Source organism: Bos javanicus, chromosome 4, assembly GCF_032452875.1.
Source record: "Bos javanicus breed banteng chromosome 4, ARS-OSU_banteng_1.0, whole genome shotgun sequence".
NCBI lineage: Eukaryota > Metazoa > Chordata > Mammalia > Artiodactyla > Bovidae > Bos > Bos javanicus.
In genome coordinates this window covers 65,371,145-65,392,017 of record NC_083871.1, presented here as the reverse complement: position 1 = coordinate 65,392,017, position 20,873 = coordinate 65,371,145, and the positions used below count along the sequence as shown (strand labels likewise).

The window sequence follows — 20,873 nt, the reverse complement described above, 5'->3', positions numbered from 1 at the left end:
TTAAGTCAACTTTTTCACTATCCTCTTTCAATTTCATCAAAAGGCTCTTTAGTTCTTCTTCACTTTCTGCCATAAGGGTAGTGTCATCTCCATATCTGAGGTTACTGATATTTCTCCCAGCAATCTTGATGCCAACTTGTGCTTCATCCAGCCCAGCATTTCTCATAATGTACTCTCCATAGAAGTTAAATAAGCAGGGTGACAATATACAGCCTTGACGTACTCCTTTCCCAATTTTGAACCAGTCTGTTGTTCCATGTCCAGTTCTAACTGTTGCTTCCTGACTTACATACAGATTTCTCAAGAGGCAGGTCAGGTAGTCTGGTATTCCCAACTCTTTCAGAATTTTCCACAGTTTATTGTGATCCACACAGTCAACGAACGGCTTTAGCATAGTCAATAAAGCAGAAGTAGATGTTTTTCTGGAACTCTCTTGCTTTTTAGATGATCCAGTGGATGTTGGTAATTTGATCTCTGGTTCCTCTCTCTGCTTTTTCTAAAAGTTCAGTTCAGTAGCTCCGTCATGTCTGACTCTTTGTGACCCCATGTACTGCAGCACCCCAGGCCTCCCTCTAAAGTTTGGCCCCAGGTAAATAGCAGGAAAAGAACACAGACCGACCCTTCAACAGAAAATTGGATTAAAGATTTACTGGACCATGCAGAAGCCAGCTGGCTGTGGTGAACTTCGCAGAAGCGTGACCTAGAGGAGCTACACCACTTCCGAGGTCAAGGGCAGCAGCTGGGAGGAGCTACCCCACATCCAAGGAGTGGTGGCTGCGTGGGCGTAGGAGGGCTGAGAGGAGCTACTCCACGTTCAAGATCAGGAGGGGCGGCCATGAGGAGATACCCCTCGTCCAGGAAAGGAGCAGTGGCTGTGCTTTGCTGGAGCAGTCGTGAAGAGCTACCCCACGTCCAAGGTAAGAGAAACCCAAGTAAGACGGTAGGTGTTGCGAGAGGGCATCAGAGGGCAGACACACTGAAACCATAATCACGAAAACTAGTCAATCTAATCACACGGACCACAGCCTTGTCTAACTCAGTGAAACTAAGCCATGCCCTGTGGGGCCACCCAAGATGGACAGGTCATGGTGGACAGGTCTGACAGAATGTGGTCCACTGGAGAAGGGAATGGCAAACCACTGAGTATTCTTGCCTTGAGAACCCCATGAACAGTATGGAAAGGTAAAATGATAGGACACTGAAAGAGGAATTCCCCAGGTCGGTAGGTGCCCAATATGCTACTGGAGATCAGTGGAGAAATAACTCCAGAAAGAATGAAGGGATGGAGCCAAAACAAAAACAATACCCAGTTGTGGATTTGACTGGTGATAGAAGGAAAATCCGATGCTGTAAAGAGCAATATTGCATAGGAACCTGGAATGTTGGGTCCATGAATCAAGGCAAATTGAAAGTAGTCAAACTGGAGATGGCAAGAGTGAATATCGACATTCTAGAAATCAGCAAACTAAAATGGACTGAAATGGGTGAATTTAACTCAGATGACCATTATATCTACTACTGTGGGCAGGAATCCCTTAGAAGAAACGGAGTAGCCATCATGTCAACAAAAGAGTCTGAAATGCAGTACTTGGCTGCAATCTCAAAAATGACAGAATGGTCTCTGTTCTTTTCCAAGGCAAACCATTCCATAGCACAGTAATCCAAGTCTATGCTCCAACCAGTAACGCTGAAGAAGATGAAGTTGAACGGTTCTATGAAGACCTACAAGACCTTTTAGAACTAACACCCAAAAAAGATGTCCTTTTCATTACAGGGGACTGGAATACAAAAGTAGGAAGTCAAGAAACACCTGGGGTAACAGGCAAAATTGGGCTTGGAATATGGAATGAAGCAGGGCAAAGGCTAAAAGAGTTTTGCCAAGAGAACACACTGGTCATAGCAAACACCCTCTTCCAACAACACAAGAGAAGACTCTACACATGGACATCACCAGATGGTCAACACCGAAATCCGATTGATTCTATTCTTTGCAGCCAAAGATGGAGAAGCTCTATACAGTCAGCAAAAACAACACTGGGAGCTGACTGTGGCTCAGATCATGAACTCCTTGTTGCCAAATTCAGACTGAAATTGAAGAAAGTAGGGAAAACCACTAGACCATTCAGGTATGACCTAAATCAAATCCCTTATGATTATACAGTGGAAGTGAGAAATAGATTTAAGGGACTAGATCTGATAGAGTGCCTGATGAATTATGGACAGAGCTTCGTGACATTGTACAGGAGACAGGGGTCAAGACAACCCCCATGGAAAAGAAATGCAAAAAAGGAAAATGGCTGTCTGGGGAGGCCTTACAAATAGCTGTGAAAAGAAGAGAAGTGAAAAGCAAAGGAGAAAAGGAAAGATACAAACATCTGAATGCAGAGATCCAAAGAATAGAAAGGAGAGATAAGAAAGCCTTTCTCAGGGATCAATGCAAAGAAATAGAGGAAAACAACAGAATGGGAACGACTAGAAATCTCTTCAAGAAAATTAGAGATACCAAGGGAATATTTCATGCAAAGATGGGCTCGATAAAGGACAGAAATGGTATGGACCTAACAGAAGCAGAAGATATTAAGAAGAGGTGGCAAGAATACACAGAAGAACTGTATAAAAAAGATCTTCACGACCAAGATAATCACAATGGTGTAATCACTCACCTAGAGCCAGACATCCTGGAATGTGAAGTCAAGTGGGCCTTAGAAAGCATCACTACGAACAAAGCTAGTGGAGATGATGGAATTCCAGTTGAGCTATTTCAAATTCTGAAAGATGATGCTGTGAAAGTGTTGCACTCAATATGCCAGCAAATTTGGAAAACTCAGCAGTGGCCACAGGATTGGAAAAGGTCAGTTTTCATTCCAATCCCAAAGAAGGGCAATGCCAAAGAATGCTCAAACTACCTCACAATTGTACTCATCTCACACGCTAGTAAAGTAATGCTCAAAATTCTCCAAGCCAGGCTTCAGCAATACGTGAACTGTGAACTTCCTGATGTTCAAGCTGGTTTTAGAAAAGGCAGAGGAACCAGAGATCAAATTGCCAACATCCGCTGCATCATGGAAAAAGCAAGAGTTCCAGAAAAACATTTATTTCTGCTTTATTGACTATGCCAAAGCCTTTGACTATGTGGATCACAATAAACTGTGGAAAATTCTGAAAGAGATGGGAATACCAGACCACCTGACCTGCCTCTTGAGAAACCTATATGCAGGTCAGGAAGCAACAGTTAGAACTGGACATGGAACAACAGACTGGTTCCAAATAGGAAAAGGAGTACATCAAGGCTGTATATTGTCACCCTGCTTATTTAACTTATACACAGAGTACATCATGAGAAATGCTGGGCTGGAAGAAGCACAAGCTGGAATCAAGATTGCTGGGAGAAATATCAATAACCTCAGATATGGAGGTGACACCACCCTTATGGCAGAAAGTGAAGAGGAACTAAAAAGCCTCTTGATGAAAGTGAAAGAGAAGAGTGAAAAAGTTTGCTTAAAGCTCAACATTTAGAAAACAAAGATCATAGCATCTGGTCCCATCACTTTATGGGAAATAGATGGGGAAACAGTGCAAACAGTGTCAGACTTTATTTTGGGGGGCTCCAAAATCACTGCAATCACTGTGATTGCAGCCATGAAATAAAAGACGCTTACTCCTTGGAAGGAAAATTATGACCAACCTAGATAGCATATTAAAAAGCAGAGACACTATTTTGCCAACAAAGGTCTGTCTAGTCAAGGCTATGGTTTTTCCTATGGTCATGTATGGATGTGAAAGTTGGACTGTGAAGAAAGCTGAGTGCTGAAGAATTGATGCTTTTGAACTGTGGTGTTGGAGAAGACTCTTGAGAGTCCCTTGAACTGCAAGGAGATCCAACCTGTCCATTCTAAAGGAGACCAGTCCTGGGTGTTCATTGGAAGGACTGATGCTAAAGCTGAAACTCCAGTACTTTGGCCACCTCATGCAAAGAGTTGACTCATCGAAAAAGACTCTGATGCTGGGAGGGATTGGGGGCAGGAGGAGAAGGGGATGACAGAGGATGAGATGGCTGGATGGCATCACTGACTTGATTGACATGAGTTTGAGTGAACTCCAGGAGTTGGTGATGGACAGGGAGGCCTGGCGTGCTGCGTGTCATGGGGTGACACGACTAAGTGACTGAACTGAACTGAACTGAAAAGTTCATTGCCCTGCTGATTAGAGCAAGACCCAGTTTCTCCCTCAGTCAGTCTCTCCCATCAGGAAGCTTCCATAAGCCTCTTATCTTTCTCCATCAGAGGGCAGACAGACTGAAAACCACAATCACGGAAAACTAACCAGTGTAATCACAAGGACCACAGCCTTGTCTAACTCAATGAAATTATGAGCCATGCCCTGTAGTGCCACCCAAGACGGATGGGTCATGGTGGAGAGTTCTGACAAAATGTAGTCCACTGGAGAAGGGAATGGCAAACCACTCCAGTATTCTTGCCTTGAGAACCCCATGAACAGTATGGAAAGGCAAAAAGATAGGACACTGAAAGATGAATTTCCCAGGTCGGTAGGTGCCCAATATGCTACTGGAGATCAGTGGAGAAATAACTCCAGAAAGAATGAAGAGACGGAGCCAAAGCAAAAACAACACCCGGTTGTGGATTTGACTGGTGACAGAAGGAAAATCCAATGCTGTAAAGAGCAATATTGCATAGGATCCTGGAATGTTAGGTCCATGAATCAAGGCAAATTGGAAGTAGAGGAATCAGTGAACTAAAGTGGACTGGAATGGTTGAATTTAACTCCGATGACCATTATATCTACTACTGTGGGGAAGAATCCCTTAGAAGAAATGGAGTAGCCATCATAATCAACAAAAGAGTCCGAAATGCAGTTCTTGACTGCAATCTCAAAAACAACAGAATAATCTCTGTTCATTTCCAAGGCAAACCATTCAATATCACGGTAATTCAAGTCTGTGTCCCGACCAGTAACGCTGAATAAGCTGAAGTTGAACGGTTCAAAGAAGACCTGCAAGACCTTCTAGAACTAACACCCCAAAAAGATGTCCTTTTCATTATAGGGGACTAGAATGCAAAAGTAGGAAATCAAGAAACACCTGGACTAACAGGCAAATTTGGCCTTGGAAGCCCCCTAATGACACATTAATCTTAAAATATATATATTTGTTTTTCTTAATCAGCTGAGATTTTGACACATAAGGAGATGTCGAATCAGCAGAGCCTTAGGGTGAAGGAAAAACTTGATCTTCATCTGGGGATGATGCATTGATTTTAACAGTTGACTAGAACTGGTTCCAATGGACTAGAACCAGTTACATGGAGCTTTGAGCTGGGAAGGGTTTTGAGACCATGTCTGGACTTGATAAGAAAAGTTACACTAACTGCTTAGTGATGTCTGCCATAAGTGAAGAGACAAGGCCTCGCAATGTACGTGTTACCTGTTTATACATTTTCTATCTCCATCCTGCTCTGGTTTGATACCATCTCCAGTCATTACGTTTTTGAATATCTGTTTTATATTAAACATTATGTTGGTTGCTTTAGAGTACACAAATATGAAAAAAAAATGAGATGGTTCCTGCTCTTCCAGAGATGATAATACAGGAAGGAAGAATTAAAATCTATGTAACTTGAAGCAGAATCACTAAAGTTTCGCTAAGAAGTAAAAATAGAGCACTCTGAGGGTTAACCAGGGTAAAGATAGCTTTAGTCAAAGAGATCAGAGCATATGTCCCAGAGGTGAAATTTTTTTCTGGGTCATGAAGAATAACTAAGATTTCCATAGGGAGACCAGATGTAGAAGGAATTCCACGAAAACAGAGTGATGCAAATATAAATGAGAATGGGCCTTGTTCAGTCAGGAAGCTGCTCCGGGGGAAGATGGGAGGAACAAAATAGTTCTGAAGGCAATAGCTGTCACTTCCTGAGGAACTTGCTTGTCTGGAAAAGACACCTTTAATATATTCCCCACACATTTATTCATTAAACAGAATCACCCAATGTTATCTGCAAGCCCTTATGGCTTAGAATCCTTGAATTCAAACACTTTTGGCATTTATTTGACCTGTTTAGGCTGAGTCTGGTTGAAGAGCAGGCAAGGAACTCTGCAAACTTTGTGCAAAAATGTAACCTACGTCTCAATGTATTGATCAGCAATAAGGACAATCGGTCTTCCCACACAGGTTTCTTAGAAGAGTTAAACATATGGTGGTTATTACAGTGCTTGGGGCCAAGTGGATTCTGAAAAAGTATTAATTGATGAGTGAGAGCTATGGTCCTGGAGAAGGAAATAGCAGCCCATTCCAGTGTTCTTGCCTGGAGAATACCATGAACAGAGCCTGGTGGGCTACAGTCCACAGCGTCACAGAGTTGGACACGACTGAACATGAGCACAAGAGTCATGGAACCAGAGCAGTGACTTAGTATCCTTTTGCCCTTGTGTCTTAAAGTTTAGAATCCTCTTCTACCAGGTGAACCATAAGAGATGCAGCTAAAAGAGCAACAATCATAGATGGATTGCTTCCATGATGGCTGCTTGCCAGGCAAGGTGCTTCTATAATAAGCACAGGTCTGCTGACCCTCTCATCCAGGTGCTCAAAACAAAACACTCCATGGAACATCCACAGAGAGTCCAAGTTGAATACTGAAATTACACAAATGAATATAGTAGGCCACAGTTATTGTCACATATTTCCAAAAAGCAGAGTTTCATGTTTTTTGAATAAAACAAAAGTATAATGATTGCTCACAAATCTCCTAAATTAGTCTTAAAAACAGATCTTACCATCAGCAAAGGCATACTTTGCAGTATCTATGATACTGCAGGTTCTTCTCTTGCCTCACCTGGCTTTGCTGAGGGCACCCCAGGGATATGCCTGAGACCAAGCCTGGAGCCAAGTCATTCATCCCCAACTCCTATCCCAAAGGCATTTTCACTTTTAACCTAATTTAACAGATTCTCAATAAATCAAGATGTTGGCCCAATAGGATTTTTTTTAAACTTGAAGTGGATACAGAGAATATAATTGACCAACTGAAGTTGGCTGCCAGTGGGAAAACAAATTCAAATCTTGCCAACAAATAAGTGAACTTCCGTATGTTTTAGGAATGAATTTGGAGAGAAATCCTAGATTTATGAAGTGGTGGTCATCAACCATCTCCACGCTTTTCCTCTGTCCTATGGGGCCTTGGGGGATTGGGAGATTAGGGGATTAATAATTGTAACAATGAGAATGTTAGATGCTGGCCCTATTTCAAAAGCTCCATGGATGTGCAGGGGCAAGGTGTAACCAGCCTGTGCTAGGAAGAGGTACTGGAAGGTAGAAAGAGAAGAAAATTAGTATTCTCTGAGCACCTGTTAGTCACTGCAGTCACTCCCTTAGCCATATGAGGTTGGTATTATAGCCAGATAGGGCGGAAAAAAACAAAAACAGAACTCCTGGGGCTCGGGGGGAAGGGGGGCAGGGCTTAGAAAATTGAGACACATATTTATTGTTCTTTTCTTACACAGACTGGTCCTGCCTAAGAATTGGATTGTTGTTGTTGTTAACATTATTTGTATTTAATCTGAACATATTTCAAAATTTAAATGGGGGTGTGTGTGAGATCTCACATCTTTAGCCACAGTAATTGGTCTAAAGGAAAGGACTTGAGTCTGAAATGAACCAATCCTAATTCTTTCCTAGGATTTTGTTTTGTTTTTTACATAGCATCTCCTTTTTTTCTTAAATTTATTTTTAATTGGAGGATAGGATTGGGTTTTATTAAAGAGAAAAGAATGTCATTTCAAAGCTTTGGTTAGTCAATTTGTGTTTTCAGGAGCACATGTCCTTTGTTTGGCAGAGTGGGTTCATAAGCATTAAAAATGTCTAGGACTTGTGTGGTGTAGGAAATAAGAGGGATAGCTCTGTATATTCACAGGAGTTTGAAGTTCAAGAGGGGATTACAGTCTTGGCGGCTTCCCAGCTGGTGCTAGTGGTAAAGAACCCATCTGCCAATGCAGGAGAGACACGGGTTTGATCCCTGGGTCCACTGGAAGATCCCCTGGAGTAGGAAAAGGCAACCCACTCCAGTGTTCTTGCTTGGAGAATTCCATGGACAGAGGAGCCTGGTGGGCTACAGTCCCTGGGGTCACAGAGAGTTGGACACGACTGAAGTGACAGCACACAAGGTCTCGGTAGAAGGAAAACCTGGGAAGACAGAGGTGAGTCCCTAAGGAGCACATGGCCAGTGAGGAACCCTTCACAAAAGGGAGACCAGCTTTGGTGTTGGTGTTACATTTTCAATTAGTTGCTTCTTCTGTGTCATCATTTTCAACCTCCCAGTAAAGTCTGCTCTATACAGCGGACTTTTGTGGGTAGAACTTGGGAAGAATAAAGACAGTGAATGAGGGAAGTGAAGTGGGGTGAGTAGCAACAGAATGAAGAGCAGTGAGAGCAGGAAGTAAAATGCAGGGAGATTGGTCAGGGCTTCAGAGGAGGTGGGGTATGGGAGTAGAGGTGACCGTAACAGAGAAAAGACAGAGGCCCTTGAACTCCAAGGTGCAGGAATACACAGGAGGGCAGTACCAAGGGCGGGGATGTTGGGTTTCCAACTCAATGTGGAAACATGTACCAAAGAATCAAGAGCACTGTGAGGCAGAAGCTGATGCCTATGGGAATACCTTGGTGGGTAACACATAGTTAAATGATTAACTTCACTGAAATGGAAGAATGTTAGCAACCTATTTGGTCATAGAACTGAAAGGGACATTAATCTTAAACTCAAAAACTTTACTTCTTTTACTGCATTCCACTCTTTCTCCTAGAAGTAATAGCTCATATTTATTGAGTCCTTACTATACCCTCAGCCTTATGTTATGCTGAGGCAGATACTATCATTCTTGCTTTATAGCTAAGGAAACTTAAGTTCAGCAAGAATATAAACATGGTAAAGATTACAGAGCAAACAAAAGACAGGACTGAGATTTAATTACAGATTTTTTTTAACCCCAAAGTCTCAGTTCTTAATGACAATAGAGTTTAGTCTGATGATATAAATTGAGTTGCTAGATAACACAGATGGTTACCTATGGACTAGCTGCTATTATTACTCATATTCTCAGTGATTTATTGGCTTTCTAGTGTAGGGAGAAGGAGGGTTCTTTTTTTTTCTTTCAAACTATCACCTTTACCATCAGGAAGAAAGATGAAAGGGTAAGTTAGACTATTCATTTTGACAAGATATTCAGGACTGAATAGTGCCATGCATAAGGGAAATCTAGCTCTTTTCAAATGAATCCCAAAATCTGCAGAAGAAAAAGATGACTCACAAGAAAGTTCTTTAAAAGTATCTCTTTATTTGCTAAAAGAATATAATCTGGCATATCTATACAATCCATCATGCAAAAAATATGGTAGGCATTTCATAAGCAATGCAGAATTTCAATATCTGTACATTTGCTCAAATAAAAGATAAACAAAGGCTCAAAAGTGACAGCTTGGGATTAAAGAATACAGAAGGAGCCAACTTTCTTCCCCAGGATCATGACTTCCAATGCCAAGAAGCACACAGTTTCAGTACTGTGACTGAAGGTACTGACAGACAAGTGAGGACCATCATGTGTGGGCTGATCCACTGGAGGCCACCACCTCATGGTCAGTTTCACTGTGTCCGAATGGCTCTGGGCAGCAAGCACTAATGTATCTGTATACAAACAAGTGGGCTTTCCAGGTGGCTCAGCGGTAAAGAATCTGCCTGCCAATGCAGAAGATGCTGGTTCCATCCCTGGGTTGGGAAGATCCCCTGGAGAAGGAAATGGCAACCCACTCCAGTATTCTTGCCTAGAGAATCCCACAGACAGAGGAGCCTGATAGGCTACAGTCCATGGGGTCACAAAAGAGTCAGACATGACTTAGCAACTAAACAACAATACAGGTAGGAATTATCTATTGAGTTAACCTAATTCAGGTGGATGAGACTCTACCAGCCTCAGGAAATGTCCTTTTGCTCAGGCACCAAGCAAGGAGCTAAGAATTACAATTACTTCCTTAAGGGAGTTACAGTGATTTTCCTTTTTGTATACTCATTAAATTTCCCCAAAATACTATCACAAAGCACACTGTAAATACATTGCTCAATAGCATGATGGGCACTAAACTCTGGTGCTAACTCAACCTGCAAAGCTGTGGTTTATTGGAAATAAACGTGGAGAAAGAGAGGAGAAGACGACAAGCCCTTTACAATCAGATCCCAAAGGCTGTGGCTCAGGGCACAGACCTCCCTTTGAGAGGCATCCCAGAGAGTTTTCCTGGCTGTGAGATGCTCATAGCAACCTCCGCTGTGCAATTATGACTCTCCAGGCTCAGCAATAGCGATCTGAACCCAGTAATCCCTAATCTTCATCCCTAAAGGAAAGAGTGGGAGTTGTGAAGCCCACTTTCTAAGTAAGCAAACAGAGGCTTTTCAAGGTTATGCCATATAGACATGGCCTGCAACTAGCCATATTCAGGACAGGCTTGGAGGTCAGACCTGCCCGACAACAAACCTGAAGTTTTCCACTGCACCAGACTATTTCCAAAGGGATCAAAAGCTATTTCTGACCTTGAAACCCTCCTTACCATTTCTGTGAATTTAGTCCCAAAGTAAAAACTCTAGGGAAACTTACGGAAGGGCTAAAAAATGCCACCATGAAGAAAGGTAAGTTACAGACTTCTATGCTGCCCACAGCTATGAGATCAATTGGGCTCCCAAAGAGACTTAGATATGTGGTCTATTGGGAAGATGACCAGAAATTTTACTTAAAGATACCTCTTACCTTATGGAGAAAAACCAGGAAATAAGGAATTCAAATTAGGTTCAGCATTTTATATTCTCCTGAAGGAGGACCACGAGACTAAACGGCCATCTCCTGGGTGAATGTTACGGCAGGAGACTCTGAGGCACGGCATCCCACTGACTCCTGGCATTGTCTACTGTGAGTGAAGACGAAGGACTGGAGGAAAGCAGAGCCAAAATGCATCTCCTCCCAACTCTCTAGTCCCGACAGTGAGGCAATCGTGCATAAGGCTTACAATGAGAAACAAAATAAATCCTTGGGAATTCCCTGGCAGGCCAGTGGTTAGGACTCCACACTTCCACTACCAAGGATCTGGGTTCAATCCCCAGTCAGGGAACTAAGACCCTACAACCCGTGCAGCAAAAAAGGAAAGAAGGAAGACAAGGGTCTTTATTTTTCACTTGGACCTGCTTTGTGAAGCCTAAGTTCAGAAGTACCTATGAATACAACTCATCAGTCCTCCTTTCCCTTTAAGATTGCTTCATTCAGAAGTACAACTTTTGGTTGGAACGCATTTACTTTGAAAATTCTGCTTTTTGATGAATTTTAAATATTTGTATTGAAAATCAGAAATGATGTTTTAAACAGTGCATTTCTTAAAAACAATAATTATTATTAAACCGATATTTTCATTGAGGCAAGTTAATTTCCAGGGATGAAAAAAAGTGTCAGTGGAAGGAATTTCATTTTTTCTGAACAGGTTGCATCCTTTTAACTTTGGTCCAATTTAGACTTTGAAAGATCTATACTGATAACAGCCACAGGAGACAACTCTTACTGGTTTGCTGCTAGAGGCTGCCCAAATCCTGTGACTGATGGATCTATAAGAGAATAGCAAAGGGGAAATTCACATACAGTCTTCACCATGCTTTGGTGGAGTCAACAACGATAGTGCCAGCCTCAAAGGCCTCCAAAGTTCCTGAAGGCATAACTGGCTGTGGCTGGTGAGTGGACAGAGGCAGCTGAGCAGGCCTCTCCTTCACTCCCTCTTCCCCTTGACCTATTTTCTGTTCCAGTTATGTGAGATGTTCTGAATCTTCTTCATTTTGATCCTCTGATCCAGCATCTTGTACCTTGCAGGATGCTCATCAGGTTTCTTCGGGACCGAAGGTGCATAGGAGCTAGAGGCATAAGCGGGGCGTTTAAAGTGACGCAGAGGAGGCTTGATGACTGGAGCCATGCAAAGGAAGACAGACAGCGGTTAGCCTCGCCAGTGACACAGTGTGCCTGAATCCTGTGGCAACTTCCTGGCCCCTAAACGCGTTTGTTTTCTTTAAAAGCAGGAAACAAACAGTGTTGAACTCTCACTAGAAACCTTATTGCAAATACACGAATAAACACATTCTTACCTTGGCCATTCAATTAAAATAAATAAAGACAATTTCCTAGAGATAGACAGTGATGACGCTAGAATACAAAGATTCTGTGACAATGAATGGATGAATTTAAGGAAGAGAGAGCAGTGGTGTCACTTTGGGAAAGAGTACAGTAAACACAGGTGAGCACGGCCGTGTTGTTAATCAGCACTTACCACTGTATGTAAGCTTCTATGGTTGCAAAGCAGCATGCAATCCTGGAGGGCTAATAAGAAGCACATCACCACTGGGAAAACATTCACAAAGTCCCTGTATAAAGGTCTAGTAACAAAAATATAGAAAGAACTTCTTTTTTTAATTAATTTTTTTTATTATTATTATTATTTTTTTTTACTTTACTTCTTAAACTCAACAAAAGGAAACAAAAAACCCAGTTTAAAAATAAGGGCCTCCCTGGTGGCTCAGTGGTAAAGAATATGCCTGCTTATGCAGGAGACGTGGGCTCGATCACTGATCCAGGAAGATGTCTCATGTCGCAGAGCAACAAAGCCCGTACTCCACAACTATTGAGCCCGCGCTCTAGAGCCTGGGAGCCGCAACTACTGAAGTCCAAGTGCCCTGGAGTCCACGCTCCACAGCAAAAGAAATGACCGCAACGCGATGCTCACGCACCACAAGAGAGCAGCCCCTGCCTTCCACAGCTAGAGGAAAGCCCACACAGTGACAAAAACTGGCACAGCCAAAGATAATACGTATTTTTAACAGTAAATAAATATAAGCAAAAATCTGAACAGACTCCTTGCCAAAGAAGATATACACACAGCCAAAAAGCACGGGCAAAGATGCTCAACAATTTTTGCCATTCAGGAATTGCAAATTAAAATAACAATGATATATATACACTACATATCTATTAGGATATAGTCCTGTTGAATGAAAAAAGCATATATACATCTAATCTCACAAAAACATATAAATGTGTGCATAGGAAAATCTGGGAGAATGTACATATAAACCATAACAGTGATTATCTCTGAGTAGTATAAACATGGAAATTTTATTTCTTTTTGGTTGTATACATTTTCTATTTTTTCTGCAATGATCAAGTTTCAGTGTTCACATTACTAAACTTTTTTTGAAAGAAACATACTACTTTTAAATGGAAACATACTATTAAAAATCTCTTCAATAGAATCAAGTATCAGAGCTATTGAATAAAATCATATATAACAGAAAGTCAGGAAAACTGAGTTTACTCTGAGCTTTAGACCTAGACCTTTCAGAGTACTCATCGCTGAGTATACTTTTCATAGCCTAGAGATTAGTATTCATTCATCAACTTCTTAGAGCACTTTCTGTGTGTCTTGAACAAAAGAGGCAGAAACCTCTGCCCTCGTTGGGCTTTCATTCCAGTGACCCCCTCTGGAACCTGTGACTTGTTTACAGAAGGAAGTGTTCAGTCATAATAAGTGATGATATTACTACAAGCTGCATACTACCCACACCAACTTTGCCTTTAGAATCTAGACTAACACATACTTAAGATCTTCAGCAAATGGGCCTGTAGTGCCATAATAATGTATATACAGAATAGATGATTTTAAAAAGATCTCTGAAAGTTCATTCTGTTTCTTGAGGTAAACAAGAGATCGCAGCATAAAACACTCTATGAACAGATATAAAAAGAGTCCTGTTACCCTGGAGAATGGAAAAGAAACAGGTGAGGGCCTTGAATTAAAAGCTGATTGTCCCACACGTCTGGGCTAGCTGATTTACTGCTCTTTAAGTCACAACCCCTCTCCATATTCATTCTATTTTCACTACTCAGCATGAACCCAGCCAAAGTATTATTGGATTTCCCACTTCTCAGCATGAAGAAACATTTACCGTTTGCTAGAATTCTGATTGTCAGAACAGAAACTCTCCTTGCCACTGGAGCTGCTGCAAATAGTCAAACCCGCTGATAGAGATCGGCTCCCCACAGAGACTGTGGAAATACTCATGCCTGCTGTCACCCCCACTCAAAATGTGGGAAAAAAGAAGAATTCATAAGTGCTGTTTGTACACACTGATTGCCTTCCCCCTCTACAGGGGAATGTGATTTGATGACAGGGCAAAACAGCAGCGCCTGGGATGAGCACACCATTTTGATTCTAATGAGGGCCTTTCTTCTGGGGTGATGCTGTGGCCACTTAAGGACTCGTCATCTTTTGGCTATTCCTGAGCTATTTCTGGAAGTGGGGGTCGGTCCTTTCCCTTTCAATGACTGGATGCCTCCCACAGTTGAACCCAAGCAGTAGTGTTACAATCTTCCTCCACTCACCCACCCCAAAACTCTCCCCACTCAGGCAGAGAAGAACCAAATTGGGAACAGAATCCCCTTCCCTTCATGTGCTTGATTATCAGCAATTTGGACCTTTTCCCTCTTGGGGACACAAAGTCTGCTGTTGTCTCCTAGAGCAATTTTCTTGGAGAAAATTACCTCATTAGCTAATGCAGATTTGACAAAGGCAAATATCTGCAGTGAACTTGGGAAAGTCATTCTCTATATTACTGAATACTTTCAAGTGTGCTTGGGAAAAGAAAGGTTCCAGACAAAAACTGATACATCATCCTTTATTTGACAATTACACACAATGTTTGTTTTTCATAGAAGTGATGCTCTTTTAGGAGTTTTAGTCCTCATTTGTTTAAATCTTATTTTTTCATAAACGCAAAGGTGTTTTCATTCTCATTCATTCTTTTTCATTCCTCCCAAAGTGTCTATGACTTTCACCCTTTCCCCTCCCAGCATCAACCTTTTATTCTGTCTGTCTCTAAGACCATTTTGCTCAGTAGCTACCTCCCCCCACTGCCCCCCTTAGGAAACTAACGCAGAGAATTCTTCAGAAAATAGATAGAGATTTATTCATATATTGAATTAATATAGCTGTTGGTTGGATTCAGATGTTGAAATATGAATGAAGTTTTTTGAATTGCTTGTCTGTACTGATTCTCCAAGTACCCTTCAATCAAGTTGTAAATGTGGTCAGCGTTGCTGGGGGAGCAAGGGGTTCCTCAGTCAAAGGAACTGGGTTAAACTAGTATGTTCATGGCAGGACTTCTCCGAGACCTAACTGAAGGTGACATGGGTTGTGAATCCCTAAGAACACCCAATGGCATGTGGTTTTCTCGATTTCATTAGGCTAAGGAGCCCCCTTTATCAGGAGCATGCCACTCTTTCACAAAGACTGGGTTGTTAATTCATCATTCCTGTTGCTATCATATCATGTATTCTATTAATTCAGTATGCCCTGTTGTCTGCACAGAGAGCAGGCAGAAAGAATGGTGGCTAGTACTCATCTAATCTAGGTGCAGCCTAATTTCTGTGGTTAAATCAAAATCTGTATTAGAGCTCAACTCTGTGTTTTTGGTCCCGTACAACTGCAGTGTCATCTTTTGGAACCACTGCATTGGTAGCAGCAGCAACTTCGAGAATTTCTGAAACTTTGCTGCAGAGCACTGCCTCCAAAGACAGCAACTTGGTTCATTTTTAGCTTCTGAAAAATTCTAATATTGGTACCTTTTTAAAAAAAGAAAACAGAAGTGTTGAGCATGTGTTTTCTTCTCTTTCAAAGATAATGCCATTACATGATCTTAAAAAAACCTGGACACATTTTGTAATTTCATTTATACACACCACATACACTAAAACTAACAAAGTACAAAATAATCTTTTATTGCCTCTTAAATGCTATTTTACATGGAGAACAAAATCCCATTGCCACACATTCCTTTTCTGAAATCCATGTCTATTGGTATCTATCTGAAATTTGATGCAAAGTCCTTATAAAAATGCACAAAAATCATCCATGAGTTTTGAATTGCCAGGGATTGACATGTTAAAATTCATTCTATGGAGGATGGAATGATGTAAGAACTGAGTCTGTGATTTTTATTTCAGGATCTCTGATGATAAAATTATATATCTGACATACATCATATACTAGGCATGATGCAAAGAATTTAATATGAACCAGCCTTTAATCTTCACTACAGTCCAGAGGGAGGTACTATTATCACCTCCTTTTTGAGTGAGGAAACTGAGGTGTAAAGAGCTTAAGAAAAAGTTTACACACGCATGTTAGAAGTCTTGATTCTGGGTTCACAGCCAAGTGGTCTGAACTCAGACCTCCAATATTTAAAATAACCTGAGACCTAAGTTCAGGGTGAGTTTTAATGACTACCGTAATAAATTAAAACATATCCGAGTATGTATCTGTGATACATAGGATTCCTGAGCACCCTTATTAGTAACCATAATCATATTTCCCCCAAAGCAAAAGCAAATCACACCCCATTAATACAATTTGTGTGGTAACGGCTCAGGAAGGAATTGCATAAAGGTCATGGCTAAAAATCTCTTAAATAATAGTTGTTTTTGTCTCTTCCCTCAGCTATGCAGGGTTGGGAGGCTAACAGCTATTCCAGAAGTCTGAGCATGGGAGACAAGCTTTCAAGTTAGGGGAGCCCCACAGTCTTGAATGAAAATTTTAACTTGGTGGTTCTCACCCCTCAACTGCATACGACAACCACCTGGGGAGCTTTTAAAAATCTTGAGTATATATGGAAGCAACCTAAATGTACCTCAACAGAGGAATGGATAAAGAATATGTGGTACATATATACAATGGAATATTACTTAGCCATAAAAAGAAATGAAACTGGGTCATTTGTGGAGACGTGGATGGACCTAGAGAGTGGCATGCAGAGTAGAGTAAGTCAGAAAGAGAAAAACAAACATCACATATTAACACATATATGTGGAATCTAGAAAAATGGTATAGATAATCTTATTTCCAAAACAGAAACAGAGATACAGATGTAGAGATAAATGTATGTGTATCAAAGGGAAAGAAGGGAAGGGAGGAATTGGGAGATTGGGATTGATACATATATACAATTGATTTGTTGTTGTTTAGTCACTCAGTTGTGTCTGACTCTTTTGCAACCCCCATGGACTATAGGCCACCAGGGCCCTCTTTCCATGATAAGAATACTGGAGTGGGTTGCCATTTCCTCCTCCAAGGAGGCTTCCTGACCCAAGGATTGAATCCATGTCTCCTGCATAGACTGGCAGATTCTTTACTGCTGAGCCACCAGGGAGACCAAGGTCCATCTAGTCAAAGCTATGGTTTTTCCAGTAGTCATATATGGATGTGAGAGTTGGACTATAAAGAAAGCTGAGTGCCAAAGAACTGATGTTTTTGAACTGCGGTGCTGGAGAAGACTCTTGAGAGTCCCTTAGACTGCAAGGAAATCAAATCAGTTAATCCTAAAGGAAATCAGTCTTGAGTGTTCCTTGAAAGGACTGATGCTGAAGCTGAAACTCCAATACTTTGGCCACGTGATGCGAAGAACTAACTCATTGGAAAAGACCCCTATGCTGGGAAAGATTGAAGGCGGGAGGAAAAGGGGCCAACAGAGGATGAGATGGTTGGATGGCATCACCGACCTGATGGATATGAGTTTGAGCAAGTTCCAGGAGTTGGTGATAGACAAGGAAGCCTGGTGTGCTGCAGTCCACGGGGTCGTAAAGAGTCAGACATGACTGAGCGACTGAACTGAACTGAATGAGAACATACTGTATAGCACCGGGCACTCTACTTAACACACTGTGGTGACCTGAATGGGAAGGAAATCCAAAAGGGAGGGGATACATGTATGGGTATGGCTGATTCATTTTGCTGTACAGTAGACTAGTGCAACATTGTAAAGAAACTATACTCTGATAAAAATTAATTTGAAAAAGTCCTGGGTACCCCAGACCCACAAAAGCAGAATCTACTGGGGCTGGGTGTTAGGCTGAGGCCTCAGGAGTTAGCTCTTCAGAAAATTCCATGGTGCAGGAGTTTGCAAACTATTTTAGTCTCACCAATCTTCCCCTCCCGCATCTTCACAAAGCAAACAACACCAACAATATTTTGGACATTGCAAGTGTTCTGTAAACCGTAAACAGCTGGCTAGGGCTCTTGCTATAGTCTGATCACAACAAACTGCCTGTTTGGGAAGGAATCCTTTTTGCAGCATTTAAAGCTACTTGTGTGAAATTACACAAATTTTATTAGAGCACAAGACTTATGATACATTCTGAAGAAAACAATGGTACAACAGAAATGGCAGCAATCAATGATGAAACAGATACACATGCATACTTTCCTGGTTCTTTTGACTCAAGTTTCTTCACAATAACTTTGCACAAATATTGTATTAGTGGTTTATCTCCAGGATATATGTTCTTAGATACCTAAAGAGTGAGCAGTAATTGTCACAACTGCCATAAAATTTGCATTTCTAAGTATAAAGTATTTGGTGAACACTGAGATACAGGGGATACCTAAAAGCCTTGCCATGTATTCTACACTGGTAAGGTTCTCTCTAGTATGGATGATCTGATGGATCGTGAGATGTGATCCCAATTGTGATCAAAATTGTGCTTTTTTTTTTTTTCTCTCCTACTGGCATAGGTTTTTCTTCCTGTTGGGTCTATCATGAAGAAAAAGCTCTGAGAAATGAAAAAATAAAAAGGTTCTTTTTGTTGGGAAAAACAACTTTGATGTTATCACTTGAGAACTGTGAGGAAGTCCACATGTAGAAGAGCCAACATTCAGAGTCAGCAATCTTTTCTAAACACATTGAAAACTTGGAAAAGCAAAGAGTAAGACCAAAGAGTATGTTCCTGGGGTCTGACTAAGGGATGAGAGTAACAGTGGGAGATTTGATGTAGAGAGACCTGGTTTTAAAGCCTCCTTTATCTCCCCCAGCTATTTGATTTGGGGCAAACACTTCCCCTCTGGAAGCCTCCCTTTTTCCCTATATAACAACATTATACACCGAACAGGGCTCCTTGGAAGGACTCAGCAAGATGTGGCACGTGAAGGATTATCACGGTGTCTGGCACAAAAGAAGGCCTTCAGTGAAGGGCAACTTTTATCATTATTATTATTATTACAGTGACAGTGACTGAATCTGAGGGAACTGCTGGTGTGTAAGGGGAGACTAAATCCAGAGCGAACGGAGCTCCTAAAGGACTCTGGGCCGGGCACTGCCATCCGTGATCTCAGGCTGGTGGAAAGGGGCTGCTCACTCCTCCTGTCCTTCCCAGAGAATCAGCCTGATATCAGTCCTGGCTCCAGATTTGTCTTCCCTCTGGACTCTTTCTAGCTTCCTTTCAGGACATCTTGTCAGAGCATCTACATTCCAAACCTGACTCATGCCAGATTCTGATCGAGGCAACCACACTGGCTTGCCTGGTATGAATTAACTGCATTCTGAAGATGAGCTCGTGGGAACACATACAATTAGCCAAAAGCCTCCTCTCACTGCTAACATCAGCTCCATGGAGCGCAGAATCAAGATGGGTTCATCCCAATTCCAGAGGCAGAAACACATCTTTTAAAACTAGTGGTGTGGCTGAACTGGTTTTCATAGCTGGTCTTTTCCTTAAAGGGAAGGTGGAAGATGTTCATTTGTTTCACCAGAGCAGGAGATTTGGTCCTCGTTCAATACTTAGGCTTCCCAGCAGACAGTTTTGAAGATGAAAGTTCACTTTTTGTGAAGCTGGGGCTTTGCTGTTTAAGGAGCCCGGTAGCATGGCCTGTCTTCTGCACCTTTCAGTGTCCTTACATCCCTTCTCTCATTTGTGGTCACCCTCCCCCATCCTTGGAAGGAGGGTCAGATTCCGTTCTGTCTCTGCCCCCATATGACTGGGATGTATAATTTCAGTTTTCCATTATAAAAATACAGAGACAGTAACACTCACTGCAGAGGCCAGGGTGAGAATGACAAGAAACCAACACGTGAGAGACAGCCAACACAGCACAGACACAGAGTAGGTGCTCACCCAGCATCAGCTTCCATCCTTTTCCTCAGAGGAAGATCCTACGTTTCAGGAATTATCTGGAAGGTTTGCACTTGTCAGGAAAACTCAGTAACAGCATACTCCCCCGGTTAGAGTAATTCCTTTGTCTCCTCAAGACATGAAAGCAGTAATATGAAGGCCAGGCTCATGGATGTCCTTTCTTTTTGTAGAAATACACTCTTAGAACATGAACCCAACCGGAAAATTACTCTTAAACCATGCACATTAGATGTAGTGTTGTCTAAGGTGAGGGTCTATTCCTAAACTCTTCAAAGTATAGTTTATATTAAAATTAGAATAATTAAACCCTACATCTATGTCAGAAAAGACTCTGGCTCTCCAAGGACTTTTCCTCAAGAAAATGAGAATACTAACTACTATTTCTATATCTGAAACTCACAAAGCCAGGAGCACAGGAGATAGGAAGCCTGCTGTCAGAGAAGCTAGTCAGAAAAAGCCCAGTTGACACTGCCTGAACCAAACAACCGAACCTGCATTTTTAGATCCTCTGAAAAACACATGAAATACACAGAGGAAAGATAAACCATCTAGTTGTGTTGCCCTTCATCCAACCTGAAGCTGTTTGCTTCCTCCCACAGTTCTCAACCCTGGATGCCCATCAGATCACCTGGAGAGCTTCAGATTAACCGATTCCTAAGCCCAGCCGCCAAGAGTCTCAGAAGTAATCTGCTGTGCTAAGGTGAAGCCCATGCATCAGTATGTTTGTGATACCCAGTGATTCTAACTCATAGCCAGATTGAGAAACACTTGTCTCAGGGACTTCTATTTTGAGAATAAGTCAGCTTGTACTTAAGTTTTGAGGGCTGCTTGGGGTGGCT

General features: G+C 41.7%; 1 protein-coding gene across 2 annotated transcripts in view; it reads right to left on the bottom strand.

The window, feature by feature from the left end:
• Nucleotides 1-9,363: 9,363 nt before the first annotated feature.
• The window catches only part of PDE1C (phosphodiesterase 1C), a 541,449-nt gene continuing 529,939 nt past the window's right edge, over nucleotides 9,364-20,873 (bottom strand). For both annotated transcript variants that reach the window (XM_061414179.1, XM_061414181.1), the window contains exon 19: nucleotides 9,364-11,988. In XM_061414179.1, the coding sequence (XP_061270163.1) occupies nucleotides 11,819-11,988 (170 nt within the window). In that variant the 3' untranslated portion in view covers nucleotides 9,364-11,818. The remainder of the gene's footprint in view (nucleotides 11,989-20,873) is intronic.